This window comes from Oncorhynchus nerka, linkage group LG12 (genome assembly GCF_034236695.1).
Source record: "Oncorhynchus nerka isolate Pitt River linkage group LG12, Oner_Uvic_2.0, whole genome shotgun sequence".
In the NCBI taxonomy this organism is placed as follows: domain Eukaryota; kingdom Metazoa; phylum Chordata; class Actinopteri; order Salmoniformes; family Salmonidae; genus Oncorhynchus; species Oncorhynchus nerka.
Window position 1 is genome coordinate 63,797,858 of NC_088407.1, and position 11,783 is coordinate 63,809,640.

Consider the following 11,783-nt stretch of genomic DNA (forward strand, 5'->3'; position numbering starts at 1 on the left):
AATAGAAAAAGTCTATATGCAGTGTGTGCAAATGAGGTAGGATAAGGGAGGTAGGCAATAAATAGGCCATAGTGGCGAAATAATTACCCTCTTGCAATTGAACACTGGAGTGATAGATGTGCAGAAGATGAATGTGCAAGTAGAGATACTGGGGTGCAAAGGAGCAAAATAAATAACAGTATGGGGATGAGGTAGTTGGATGGGCTATTTATAAGTGCAGTGATCTGTGAGCTTCTCTGACAGCTGGTGCTTAAAGTTAGTGAGGGAGATATGAGTCTCCAGCTTCAGTGATTTATGCAGTTTGTTCCAGTCATTGAAAGCAGAGAAATGGAAGGAAAGGTGGCCAAATGAGTAATTGGTTTTGGGGGTGACCAGTGAAATATACCTGCTGGAGCGTGTGCTGCTATGGTTACCAGTGAGCTGAGATAAGGTGGGGCTTTACCTAGCAAAGACTTATAGATGACCTGGAGCCAGTGGGTTTGGCGACAAATATGAAGCGAGGGCCAGCCAACGAGAGCATACAGGTCGCAGTGGTGGGTAGTGTATATGGGGTGTTGGTGACAAAACGAATGGCACCGTGATAGACTGCATCCAATTTGCTGAGTAGTGTGTTGGAGGCTATTTTATTTTGTAAATGATCGGTAGGATAGTCGCGAGGGTATGTTTGGCAGCATGAGTGAAGGATGCTTTGTTGCGAAATAGGAAGCCAATTCTTCTAGATTTAAATTTGGATTGGAGATGCTTAACTTCTTTGGGATAGGGGGCAGCATTTTCACTTTTGGATGAATAGCGTGCCCAGACTGAACTGCCTCCTACTCCCAGATGCTAATATATGCATATTATTAGTAGTATTGGATAGAAAACACTCTGAAGTTTCTAAAACTGTTTCTAAAACTGATGTCTGTGAGTATAACAGAACTCATATGGCAGGCCAAAACCTGAAAAAAAATCCAAACAGGAAGTGGGAAATCTGAGGTTTGTAGTTTTTGAACTCCCTATCGAATTCACAGTGGGATATGGGTTATTTTGCACTTCCTAAGACTTCCACTAGATGTCAACCTTCTTTAGAACATTGTTTCAGGCTGCTCCTGTGAAGGGGGGCCAGATGAGATCTGTTTGACTCAGGGGTCTGCCAGCAGCCTCGTTCTCAGTCACGCGCATTTCACATGAGGTATCTCTCGTTCCATTACTTTTCTACAGGCAATGGAATTCTCCGGTTGGAACATTATTGAACATTTATGATAAAAACATCCTAAAGATTGATTCTATACTTAGTTTGACAAGTTTCTTCGACATGTAATATAACTTATTGAACATTTCGTCCGACTGGACCAGATCGCGCTTTTGGATTAGTTTACCAAAAGCCCTAACAAAAGAAGCTATTTGGACATAAATGGACATAAATGATGGACATTATCGAACAAAACAAGAATTTATTGTGGACCTGTGATTCCTGGGAGTGCATTCTGATGAAGATCAAAGGTAAGTGAATATTTATAATGCTATTTATGACTAATGTTGACTACCCAACATGGCGGATATTTCTCTGGCTGGTTTGGGCTCTGAGCGCCGTTCTCAGATTATGCTTTTTCCATAAAGATTTTTTGAAATCTGACACCGCGGTTGCATTAAGGAGAAGTGTATCTAAAGTTCCATGCATAACACTTGAATTTTCATCAACATTTACAGTGGGCAGAACAAGTATTTGATACACTGCTGATTTTGCATGTTTTCCTACTTACAAAGCATGTAGAGGTCTGTAATTTTTATCATAGGTACACTTCAACTGTGAGAGACGGAAATCCAGAACAAACAAAAATCCAGAAAATCACATTGTATGATTTTTAAGTAATTAATTTGCATTTTATTGCATGACATAAGTATTTGATACATCAGAAAAGCAGAACCAAATATTTGGTACAGAAAACTTTGTTTGCAATTACAGAGATCATACGTTTCCTGTAGTTCTTGACCAGCTTTTCACACACTGCAGCAGGGATTTTGTCCCTCTCCTCCATACAGACCTTCTCCAGATCCTTCAGGTTTCGGGGCTGTTGCTGGGCAATACGGACTTTCAGCTCCCTACCAAAGATTTTCTATTGGATTCAGGTCTGGAGACTGGCTAGGCCACTCCAGGGCCTTGAGATGCTTCTTACGGAGCCACTCCTTAGTTGCCCTGGCTGTGTGTTTCGGGTCGTTGTCATGCTGGAAGACCCAGCCACGACCCATCTTCAATGCTTTTACTGAGGGCAGGAGGTTGTTGGCCAAGATCTCGCGATACATGGCCCCATCCATCCCATCCTCCCCTCAATACGGTGCAGTCGTCCTGTCCCCTTTGCAGAAAAGCATCCCCAAAGAATGCTGTTTCCACCTCCATGCTTCACGGTTGGGATGGTGTTCTTGAGGTTGTACTCATCCTTCTTCTTCCTCCAAACACGGCGAGTGGAGTTTAGACCAAAAAGCTCTATTTTTGTCTCATCAGACCACATGACCTTCTCCCATTCCTCATCTGGATCATCCAGATGGTCGTTGGCAAACTTCAGACGGGCCTGGACATGTGCTGGCTTGAGCAGGGGGACCTTGCGTGCGCTGCAGGATTTTAATCCATGACGGCGTAGTGTGTTACTAATGGTTTTCTTTGAGACTGTGGTCCCAGCTCTCTTCAGGTCATTGACCAGGTCCTGCCGTGTAGTTCTGGGCTGATCCTTCACCTTCCTCATGATCATTGATGCCCCACGAGGTGAGATCTTGCATGGAGCCTCAGACCGAGGGTGATTGACCGTCATCTTGAACTTCTTCCATTTTCTAATAATTGCGCCAACAGTTGTTGCCTTCTCACCAAGCTGCTTGCCTATTGTCCTGTAGCCCATCCCAGCCTTGTGCAGGTCTACAATTTTATCCCTGATGTCCTTACACAGCTCTCTGGTCTTGGCCATTGTGGAGAGGTTGGAGTCTGTTTTGATTGAGTGTGTGGACAGGTGTCTTTTATACAGGTAACGAGTTCAAACAGGTGCAGCTAATACATGTAATGAGTGGAGAACAGGAGGGCTTCTTAAAGAAAAACTAACAGGACTGTGAGAGCTGGAATTCTTACAGGTTGGTTGGTGATCAAATACTTATGTCATGCAATAAAATGCAAATTAATTACTTAAAAATCATACAATATGATATAGATCTGTAGCAGTTTGGGTCAAGAGTGTCACCCCCTTTGAAGAGGGGGATGACCGCGACAGCTTTCTAATCTTTGGGGATTTCAGACGATATGAAAGAGGTTGAACAGGCTAGTAATGGGGGTTGCAACAATTTCGGCAGATCATTTTTAGAAAGTGAGGGTCCAGATTGTCTAGCCCAGCTGATTTGTAGCGGTCCAGATTTCGCAGCTCTTTCAGAACATCAGCTATCTGGGTTTGGGTGAAGGAGAAATGGGGGAGGCTCTGGCAAGTTGCCGTGGGGGGTGCGGTGCTGTTGACAGGGGTAGGGGTAGCCAGGTGGAAAGCATGGCCAGCTGTAGAGAAATGCTTATTGAAATGCTCAGTTATTGTAGTTTTATCAGTGGTGACCGTGTTCCCTAGCCTCAGTGCAGTGGGCAGCTGGGAGGAGGTGCTCTTATTCTCCATGGACTTTAGTGTCCCAGAACCTTTTGGAGTTTGCGCTACAGGATGCAAATTTCTGTTTGATAAATCCGGAGACAGGTGTTTTATACAACAGCCGTATGTTTTCTTTTCGACTCTGTCTGCATATTTGCAGTCAAACGCGTTGTTGTCATACTCTAATTCCACCGTGCATCCCACTCATTTCAAAACTCGATCCTTTGGAAAGTGGAGAACAACACCTTTGCAGTTCTACTACATTATATCTTTCAAAAAAGTTGCGCCTTAGAAAGGATTACCAACACGTACTGACCAGCTCATATTACAGACAGAAGCATGGTATATGGCAGACCAAGCCGAACTCATCTCTCGGCTTGTCCAGCCCACCCATTATCTCAGCCAATATTGGCTAGTGGGAAGGTTCCTGTCTTTCTGTGGCTAAACCAACTAGGCTCGTAACATATAACAATATCATTTGTATTTACAGATGGCATACAAGTTTGTTATTAAGGCACATGAAAGTCCACATGTTCGAGATGGCATTTCTGCCAAAAAAAAACGTATTTAGATTTTATAAAAAGTTTACTTTCAAATGGCTCTCCTGTGAAGTAGTAATGGATGACATATGCCTAGTTTCCTGAAATTAGTCACATTTGCTGTTCTTTCCTTGACATCAATATGTTATTTCTAAACATCCTTCCTCTTCTGTCCATGTGCAGTTTGACCTGACAGGACTTAGTGTGTTTGAGTACACACACCCCTGTGACCACGAGGAGCTAAGGGAGATCCTGGTACACAGAACAGGTGAATACACACTCAAACTAAAGGTTCCTACTGAGAATAGACTGCTACACACAGCACTCTGGAATATCAGTGTAACAAGTAGTGTGGGGCTCAATTTAGCAGCTCCAAGCAAAAGTCGGAGCCTGTAGAAGTAGTTATCATTTCCCACTCCAGCCCTGAGGTCAGGGTGATTAGTGGGCTACTGTCTTTTCCCTTGGTATTCACTCTGCTTCACTGGCACCATTCCTTTTTTGCACATCGCACCAACACTAAATGTAATTGTTTATTTAGTAACCTTCTCTCTCTCTCCTCTGCCTGGTCAGGGACCTCTAAAAAGTCCAAGGGACCAAACACAGAGCGCAGCTTCTTCCTGCGGATGAAATGTACCCTCACCAGCAGGGGGCGCACTGTCAATGTCAAATCATCCACTTGGAAGGTTCTCCACTGCTCAGGCCATGTGCGAGTCCATGAAGCCCCAACTGAGCAGAGCCCCATTGGGCACAAGGAGCCGCCCGTCTCCTACCTGGTGCTAGTCTGTGACCCCATCCCCCACCCCTCCAACATCGAGGCGCCATTGGACACCAAGACCTTCCTCAGCCGCCACACACTGGACATGAAGTTCACCTATTGTGACGAGAGGTGAAACTGAGACCTACCATTCCACTGACTGCAGCACCAGCATGAATAATGTAGTAGAAGAATACTGAATCTAACACAAAGCTTTACTCAATATAAGAATAAGGGCTATTGTTGTAAGAATATATGTTGCGTTAGATTTTTTCCTTGAAAAGTTAAATGACTTGTATTCACACAAAGATGTGATTTAAAATAATAGGTAGCTCCTGAATGTAGTGCCACAGATCCACCTTGTGTCCAATAGATTGAATGGCACTCCAGTAAGCAGCAGGATTAACCTGTCCCCTAACTCTGTGTTGTCCAGGATCACTGAGCTGATGGGCTATGATCCAGAGGACCTGATAAATCGCTCTGTGTATGAGTACTACCATGCCTTGGACGCAGACTACCTCACTAAGACCCATCACAACTGTAAGCATCCCCACATAAATAAGTACGTAATATATTGTTGAAATACTAGGTAGCTACTTGCAGTCTCTCTTTCCTCTTCTCTCACCCTTTTCTTCTTTCTTTGGCTCTCCAGTGTTTGTTAAGGGCCAGGTGAGCACAGGCCAGTACCGCATGCTGGCTAAGATAGGTGGCTTTGTGTGGGTGGAGACTCAGGCCACTGTTATCTACAACAACAAGAACTCCCAGCCCCAGTGTGTTGTCTCTGTCAACTTTGTGCTCAGGTACCGTCATGGTCTACATAGTGTGTTAGAGGCTAGTTTGATCAGGGGTTTAAACTGTCTGGTGGACTGACTCCACTGGGTTCTGACTCAACCAATCAATCAGATTTTCCCTTTTGTAAGGTGGAGTAAGACATGATATGTAACTGTTTTTGTCTCCTTCTTGCTCCAGTGGCATTGAGGAGGAGAAGATGGTGCTGTCTCTAGAGCAGACTGAGGACATGAGGTCTGTAAAGAAGGAGCTGGTGGAGGAGGAAGAGGACGAGGGCTCAGAGGCAGAGGTGTCCCCTGTGCTCCTGAAGGAGGAGAAGGTGGATGTGATTAAGCTGTTCACCCAGGCAATGGAGGCCCAGCCGCTGGCGAGCCTGTATGACAGATTGAAGGAGGAACCAGAGGCCCTCACCCTTCTGGCCCCGGCCGCAGGGGACACCATCATCTCCCTGGACTTCGGCAGCCCCGGTCAGTACCCTGCCCTGCCTGGAGCTTTGGGTGATAATTACTTTTTAATGGGAGATTATAATTAGTGATAAAGTCATGCTTTACTTTTACTATCCCAAACTCATTCTGACCTCCTCTTTACTGTCCCTGCAGACTCTGACATCCTGCTGAAGGAGGTGCCTCTCTACAACGATGTGATGCTGCCCTCCACCAGTGACAAGCTGGCCCTGCCTCACTCTATGCTGCCCCCCAATGAGCAGCCCCTGATCCCCAGTGCCTCAGTGGACACCAAGGCAGGTCCAGACTCCTTCAGCACCCCAGGCAGCCACAGCTCAACTGAGGTGACCAGGGATACCACGTGCAGATGGACCGCTTTTAAAACTGCCAGTCAGGAAATCAATGGAAAGTTGCTATGTCAAAAATACTTATTTTCACAAATACTAGTCTTTAACCAATGTAATGTCCTCTGCAGCCTGACAGCCCGCTGAACTTCTGTTTTCCAATGGACTCTGACATCAGTGCTGCGCTGAAACTGGACCTGGTGGAAAGACTGTTTGCCATCGACACAGAACCCAAGACACCTTTCACCTCACAGGTATGGTACCTACAGTGCATTCGAAAAGTATTCAGAGACCCCTTGAAATTTCCCACATTTTGTTACGTGAGTCTTATTTTAAAATGGATTACATCAAATATTTTCCTCATCAATCTACACAGAATAGCCCACAATGACAAAGTGAAAACAGGTTTTTAGACATTTTTGCAAATGTATTAAAAAATAGTCAATTGGAGGTGTACCTGTGGATGTATTTCAAGGCCTACCTTCAAAATCAGTGCCTCTTTGCTTGACATCATGGGAAAATCATGAAAGAAATCAGCCGAGACTTCAGAAAAAAATTGTAGACCTCCCACAAGTCTGGTTCATCTTTGGGAGCAATTTCCAAACGCCTGAAGGTACCACGTTCATCTATACAAATAGTACAGAAGTATAAACACCATGGGACCACACAGCCGTCATACCACTCAGGAAGGAGACGCATTCTGTCTCTTAGAGATTAATGTACTTTGGTGCGAAAAGTGCAAATCAATCCCAGAACAGCAAAGGAACTTGTGAAGATGTAGGAGGAAACAGGTACAAAAGACCCTCTAAAATCCACAGTAAAACGAGTACTATATCAACATAACCTGAAAGGACGCTCATCAAGGAAGAAGCCACTGCTCCAAATCCGCCATAAAAAAGACAGACTACAGTTTGCAACATGGGGACAAAGATAGTACTTTTTGGAGAAATGTCCTCTGGTTTGATTGAAACAAAAATAGAACTGTTTGACTACAATGACCATCATTATGTTTGGAGGGAAAAGGGGGAGGCTGGCAAGCCGAACACCATCCCAACCGTGAAGCACAGGGGTGGCAGCACCGTGTTGTGGAGGTGCTTTGCTGCAGGAGGGACTGGTGCACTTCACAAAATAGATGGCATCATGAGGGAGGAAAATAATGTGGATATATTGAAGCAACATCTCAAGACATCAGTCAGGAAGTTAAAGCTTGGTCGTAAATGGGTCTTCCAAATGGACAATGACCCCAAGCATACTTCCAAATTTGTGGCAAAATGGCTTAAGGACAACAGTCAAGGTATTGGAGTGGCCATCACAAAGCCCTGACCTCAATCTTATAGAGAATTTGTGGCCGGAACTGAAAAAGCGTGTGGTCACCAGAAAAATGTCACGAGCTTGGGTTACACACTATCAGTAGCTGGGGAGGTAGTGAACAATATAAGGAAGAGACTGGGGTGGCAGTGGGACGCGTCCATCTTGGTACAATGGTGAACCTAATTGAAACGAGAATCAGCTGTTGTGTGGTTTAAATACTGTAGGCAGAGATGTAATTGCTGTGATTCCATTCCACCACTTCCCTGAACGTGTGTGGATTCTAAACGTCTTTTAAAGGATATGACTTGATTCAGGTAAAGTATGATCTGACATATGTTCTTGTTTCCCCCTGTAGGGCATGGAGGATCTGGACCTGGAGATGTTGGCTCCATACATCCCCATGGATGATGACTTCCAGCTGCGCACCCTGTCCCCAGAGGAGCCCCCATTGTGTGGCCCAGCCCAGCCCCCGGAGAGCTCTCCTCTGTGCTCTCCTCTGCACCTCACCCAGGATGTCCACAGCTACACGGATTCCCCCTTTAGTGCCCCAAGAAGCCGGACAGCTTCCCCAGCCCCGGAGCTGGCAGCTAGCCCTTGCCCTGCCTCCTTACTCACCATGAGGTAAGTCCCACCACATACACACACTCCTTCCAACTTACCCTTTCCTCAAAACTAAAGCATATCAGTGTTTTCTGACATGGTGTGTGACTCTCTGTGCTCTAGGGCGCCTCAGATGGACAGAGAGATGTCCCTCAGGACACTGGCCACCCAGAACTCACAGCGCAAGAGAAAGTTGTCTCTGTCTCAGGCTGTCGGAATAGTAAATGTGTGTAGGACCTTTAGAAATGTTTTTTTTTATCACATTATACATATTAAAAAATAAACATTTAGCAGAGATATTCTGTTTGATAACATCTGGCATGTTGAGGGCTAATTTGAATATGTTATTTTTCTTAGGGGGCATTGTACCAGGACCCTCCTGGGCCAGGTAAACAGCTCAAGGTGTCTGAGCTGGGCAGCTCTGAGGCTCCCTCCAACAAGACCATACTGCTCCTACCTACAGGTAGTTACTCCTGGAATACACAATAGCCACGGCCTGACATTAAACGTATGTACAGTGCATTCGGAAAGAATTCAGACCCCTTGACCTTTTCCACATTTTGTTACGTTACAGCCTTAATCTAAAATGGATAAAATAAAATAAAAATACTCCGCAATCTACACACAATACCCCATAATGACAAAGCAAAAACAGGTTTTTAGAAATGTTTGCAGAAACAGAAATACCTTATTTACACAAGTATTCAGACTCTTTACTTTGAGACTCGAAATTGAGCTCAGGTACATCCTGTTTCCATTGATCATCCTTGAGATGTTTCTACAACTTGAATGGAGTCCACCTATGGTAAATTCCATTGATTTAACATGATTTGGCAAGGCACACACCTGTCTATATAAGGTCCCACAGTTGACAGTGCATGTCAAAGCAAAAACCAAGCCATGAGATCGAAGCAATTGTCCATAGAGCTCCAAGACAGGATTGTGTCGAGGCAAAGATCTGGGGAAAGGTACCAAAACATTTCTGCAGCATTGAAATTCCTCAAGAACACAGTGGCCTCATCATTCTTAAATTGAAGTAGTTTGGAACGACCAAGACTCTTCCTAGAGCTGGCAGTCTGCCCAAACTGAGCAATCTGGGCAGAAGGGCCTTGGTCAGGGAAGTGATGAAGAACCCGATGGTCACTTCCAGAAGGACAACCATCTTTACAGTACCCTACCGATCAGGCCTTTATGGTAGTGTGGCCAGACGGGACCCACTCCTCAGTAAAAGACACATGACAGCCAGCTTGGAATTTGCCAGGATTGAGAGGAAGATGAACGGAGCAAAGTACAGAGAGGTCTTTGAAGAAAACCTGCTCCAGAGCGCTCAGGACCTCAGACATGGGCGAAGGTTCACCTTCCAGCAGGACAAAGACCCTAAGCACACCGCCAAGACAGCACAGGAGTGGCTTCTCGGACAAGTCTCTGAATGTCTTTGAGTGGCCCAGCCAGAGCCTAGACTTGAACCCGATCGAACATCTCTGGAGAGACTAAACAATAGCTGTGCAGCAACGCTCCCCATCCAACCTGACAGAGCTTGAGAGGATCTGCAGAGAAGAATGGAAAAAACTCTGTAATCGCTGCCAAAGGTGCTTCAACCAAGTACTGAGTAAAGGGTCTGAATACTTATGTAAATGTGATATTTCAGTTTTTTAAATTGTATTATGTTTGAAATGTTTTTGCTTTGTCATTATGGGGTATTGTGTGTGTGTGTATATGGAGGGGGAAACGATTTAATCAATTTTAGAATGCGTCTGTTACCTGACAATGTGGAAAAAGTTAAGAGGTTTGAATTCTTTCCGAAGGCACTGTATGTTTTACATATAATTTACATGAAACAATGACACTAGTGTCCCTTATATTCTCTTGTTTCTCTTAGACCTGGCAAGCTGCCTGCTTGGCATCTCCTCGGAGGGCAGCGGCTCACCCTTCACCCTTCCACAGCTGACCCGGTATGACTGTGAGGTTAATGCCCCCGTGGTGGGTCGCCAGCACCTGCTGCAGGGCGAGGATCTGCTGTGTGCCCTGGACCAAGTCATCTGAGTCAACGCTTAGCCTGCCCCCTGCTGGACCAGACTAGACACTACAACTTCTCACTCCCTGTTCCTACCCACTGCCACTTTATTTGTCTCTGTGTGAGTTTGATATTATGCTTTGGCTGCCTTCTGCATCCACCAAGTGATCTCTGCAGCGTTCCACCTTGATGAACGTCATACAGAGTTGGTGTAAGGGATGTGGTAGTGTTAGCAGGTAGAGGCACGTAATTGTTTCTTTCTCGGGAGTCTAACAGCACACATATGGCACCTCCATGGATGGCTCTGTTGCCTGGTCTCCATGGAAACCGGCGGCGCTACTGCCAGCAGTGTATTGTAAGCTTTAATCGCACAGTTTATATTTAAAAATAAAAATTATAATAATTCCGATTACCAGCAATATATATATTACGGCTTTTTAAAAGTTGTTCTAATGGAATTTCAACCATTTATTGAACTTTTCCCTCTGTATTCTTATGTCGTGTACAACAATAGTATATGGTCCAGAAGGCTGAGTTCATTGTTTCATTGGATGTTATATCCCCATTACTGGTTACCAGTATTTTAGGCATAAGTGTGTGTTTGTTACTGTGCATTGACCTTGGGAACTTTCCGAGATGTCTTAAAGCCTTGTCATGAGTAATAAAATACATGTGGAAAGGTATAATTGGAACTAAATCCAGTGTTTGTTTTTAACAATGGAGGATTCGTCACTCAGCTTGATCATGTATTTCATATTTTTAATCGAGACTCAAACACTTCATTTAGAATTTAGTGACGTGTGTCATATGATCATCATTTTACCAGTATAGTTATCTCATTATTAGTAGCAAGCAAGTGTTATGCTTGCATGTTTTCTCTCTTTTTTTGTCTGTTTTATGTCATACTGTAGTGTTGTCATGCTTCCTGTTGCTGTGTAAAATAAAACTGAATTATTTTTTTGCCTTGTTTAAAACATATATACACTGCTCAAAAAAATAAAGGGAACACTAAAATAACACATCCTAGATCTGAATGAAATATTCGTATTAAATACTTTTTTCTTTACATAGTTGAATGTGCTGACAACAAAATCACGCAAAAATTATTACATTTACATCATTTAAGTCATTTAGCAGACGCTCTTATCCAGAGCGACTTACAAATTGGTGCTTTCACCTTATGACATCCAGTGGAACAGCCACTTTACAATAGTGCATCTAGGTCTTTTAAGGGGGGGAGAAGGATTACTTTATCCTATCCTAGGTATTCCTTAAAGAGGTGGGGTTTCAGGTGTCTCCGGAAGGTGGTGATTGACTCCGCTGTCCTGGCGTCGTGAGGGAGTTTGTTCCACCATTGGGGGGCCAGAGCAGCGAACAGTTTTGACTGGGCTGAGCGGGAACT

General features: G+C 44.5%; 1 protein-coding gene across 6 annotated transcripts in view; it reads left to right on the forward strand.

Moving 5' to 3' along the window:
- The window catches only part of LOC115138573 (hypoxia-inducible factor 1-alpha), a 36,389-nt gene extending 24,989 nt beyond the window's left edge, over positions 1-11,400 (forward strand). For 5 of the 6 annotated variants that reach the window (XM_029675527.2, XM_029675523.2, XM_029675525.2 and 2 more), the window contains exons 4-14: positions 4,310-4,394; positions 4,697-5,012; positions 5,314-5,420; positions 5,533-5,680; positions 5,850-6,136; positions 6,269-6,456; positions 6,588-6,710; positions 8,123-8,388; positions 8,491-8,593; positions 8,725-8,830; positions 10,247-11,400. In XM_029675527.2, the coding sequence (XP_029531387.1) occupies positions 4,310-4,394; positions 4,697-5,012; positions 5,314-5,420; positions 5,533-5,680; positions 5,850-6,136; positions 6,269-6,456; positions 6,588-6,710; positions 8,123-8,388; positions 8,491-8,593; positions 8,725-8,830; positions 10,247-10,410 (1,893 nt within the window). In that variant the 3' untranslated portion in view covers positions 10,411-11,400. The remainder of the gene's footprint in view (positions 1-4,309; positions 4,395-4,696; positions 5,013-5,313; positions 5,421-5,532; positions 5,681-5,849; positions 6,137-6,268; positions 6,457-6,587; positions 6,711-8,122; positions 8,389-8,490; positions 8,594-8,724; positions 8,831-10,246) is intronic. The other variant, XM_029675528.2, reaches the window with a different exon arrangement.
- Positions 11,401-11,783: the final 383 nt, after the last annotated feature.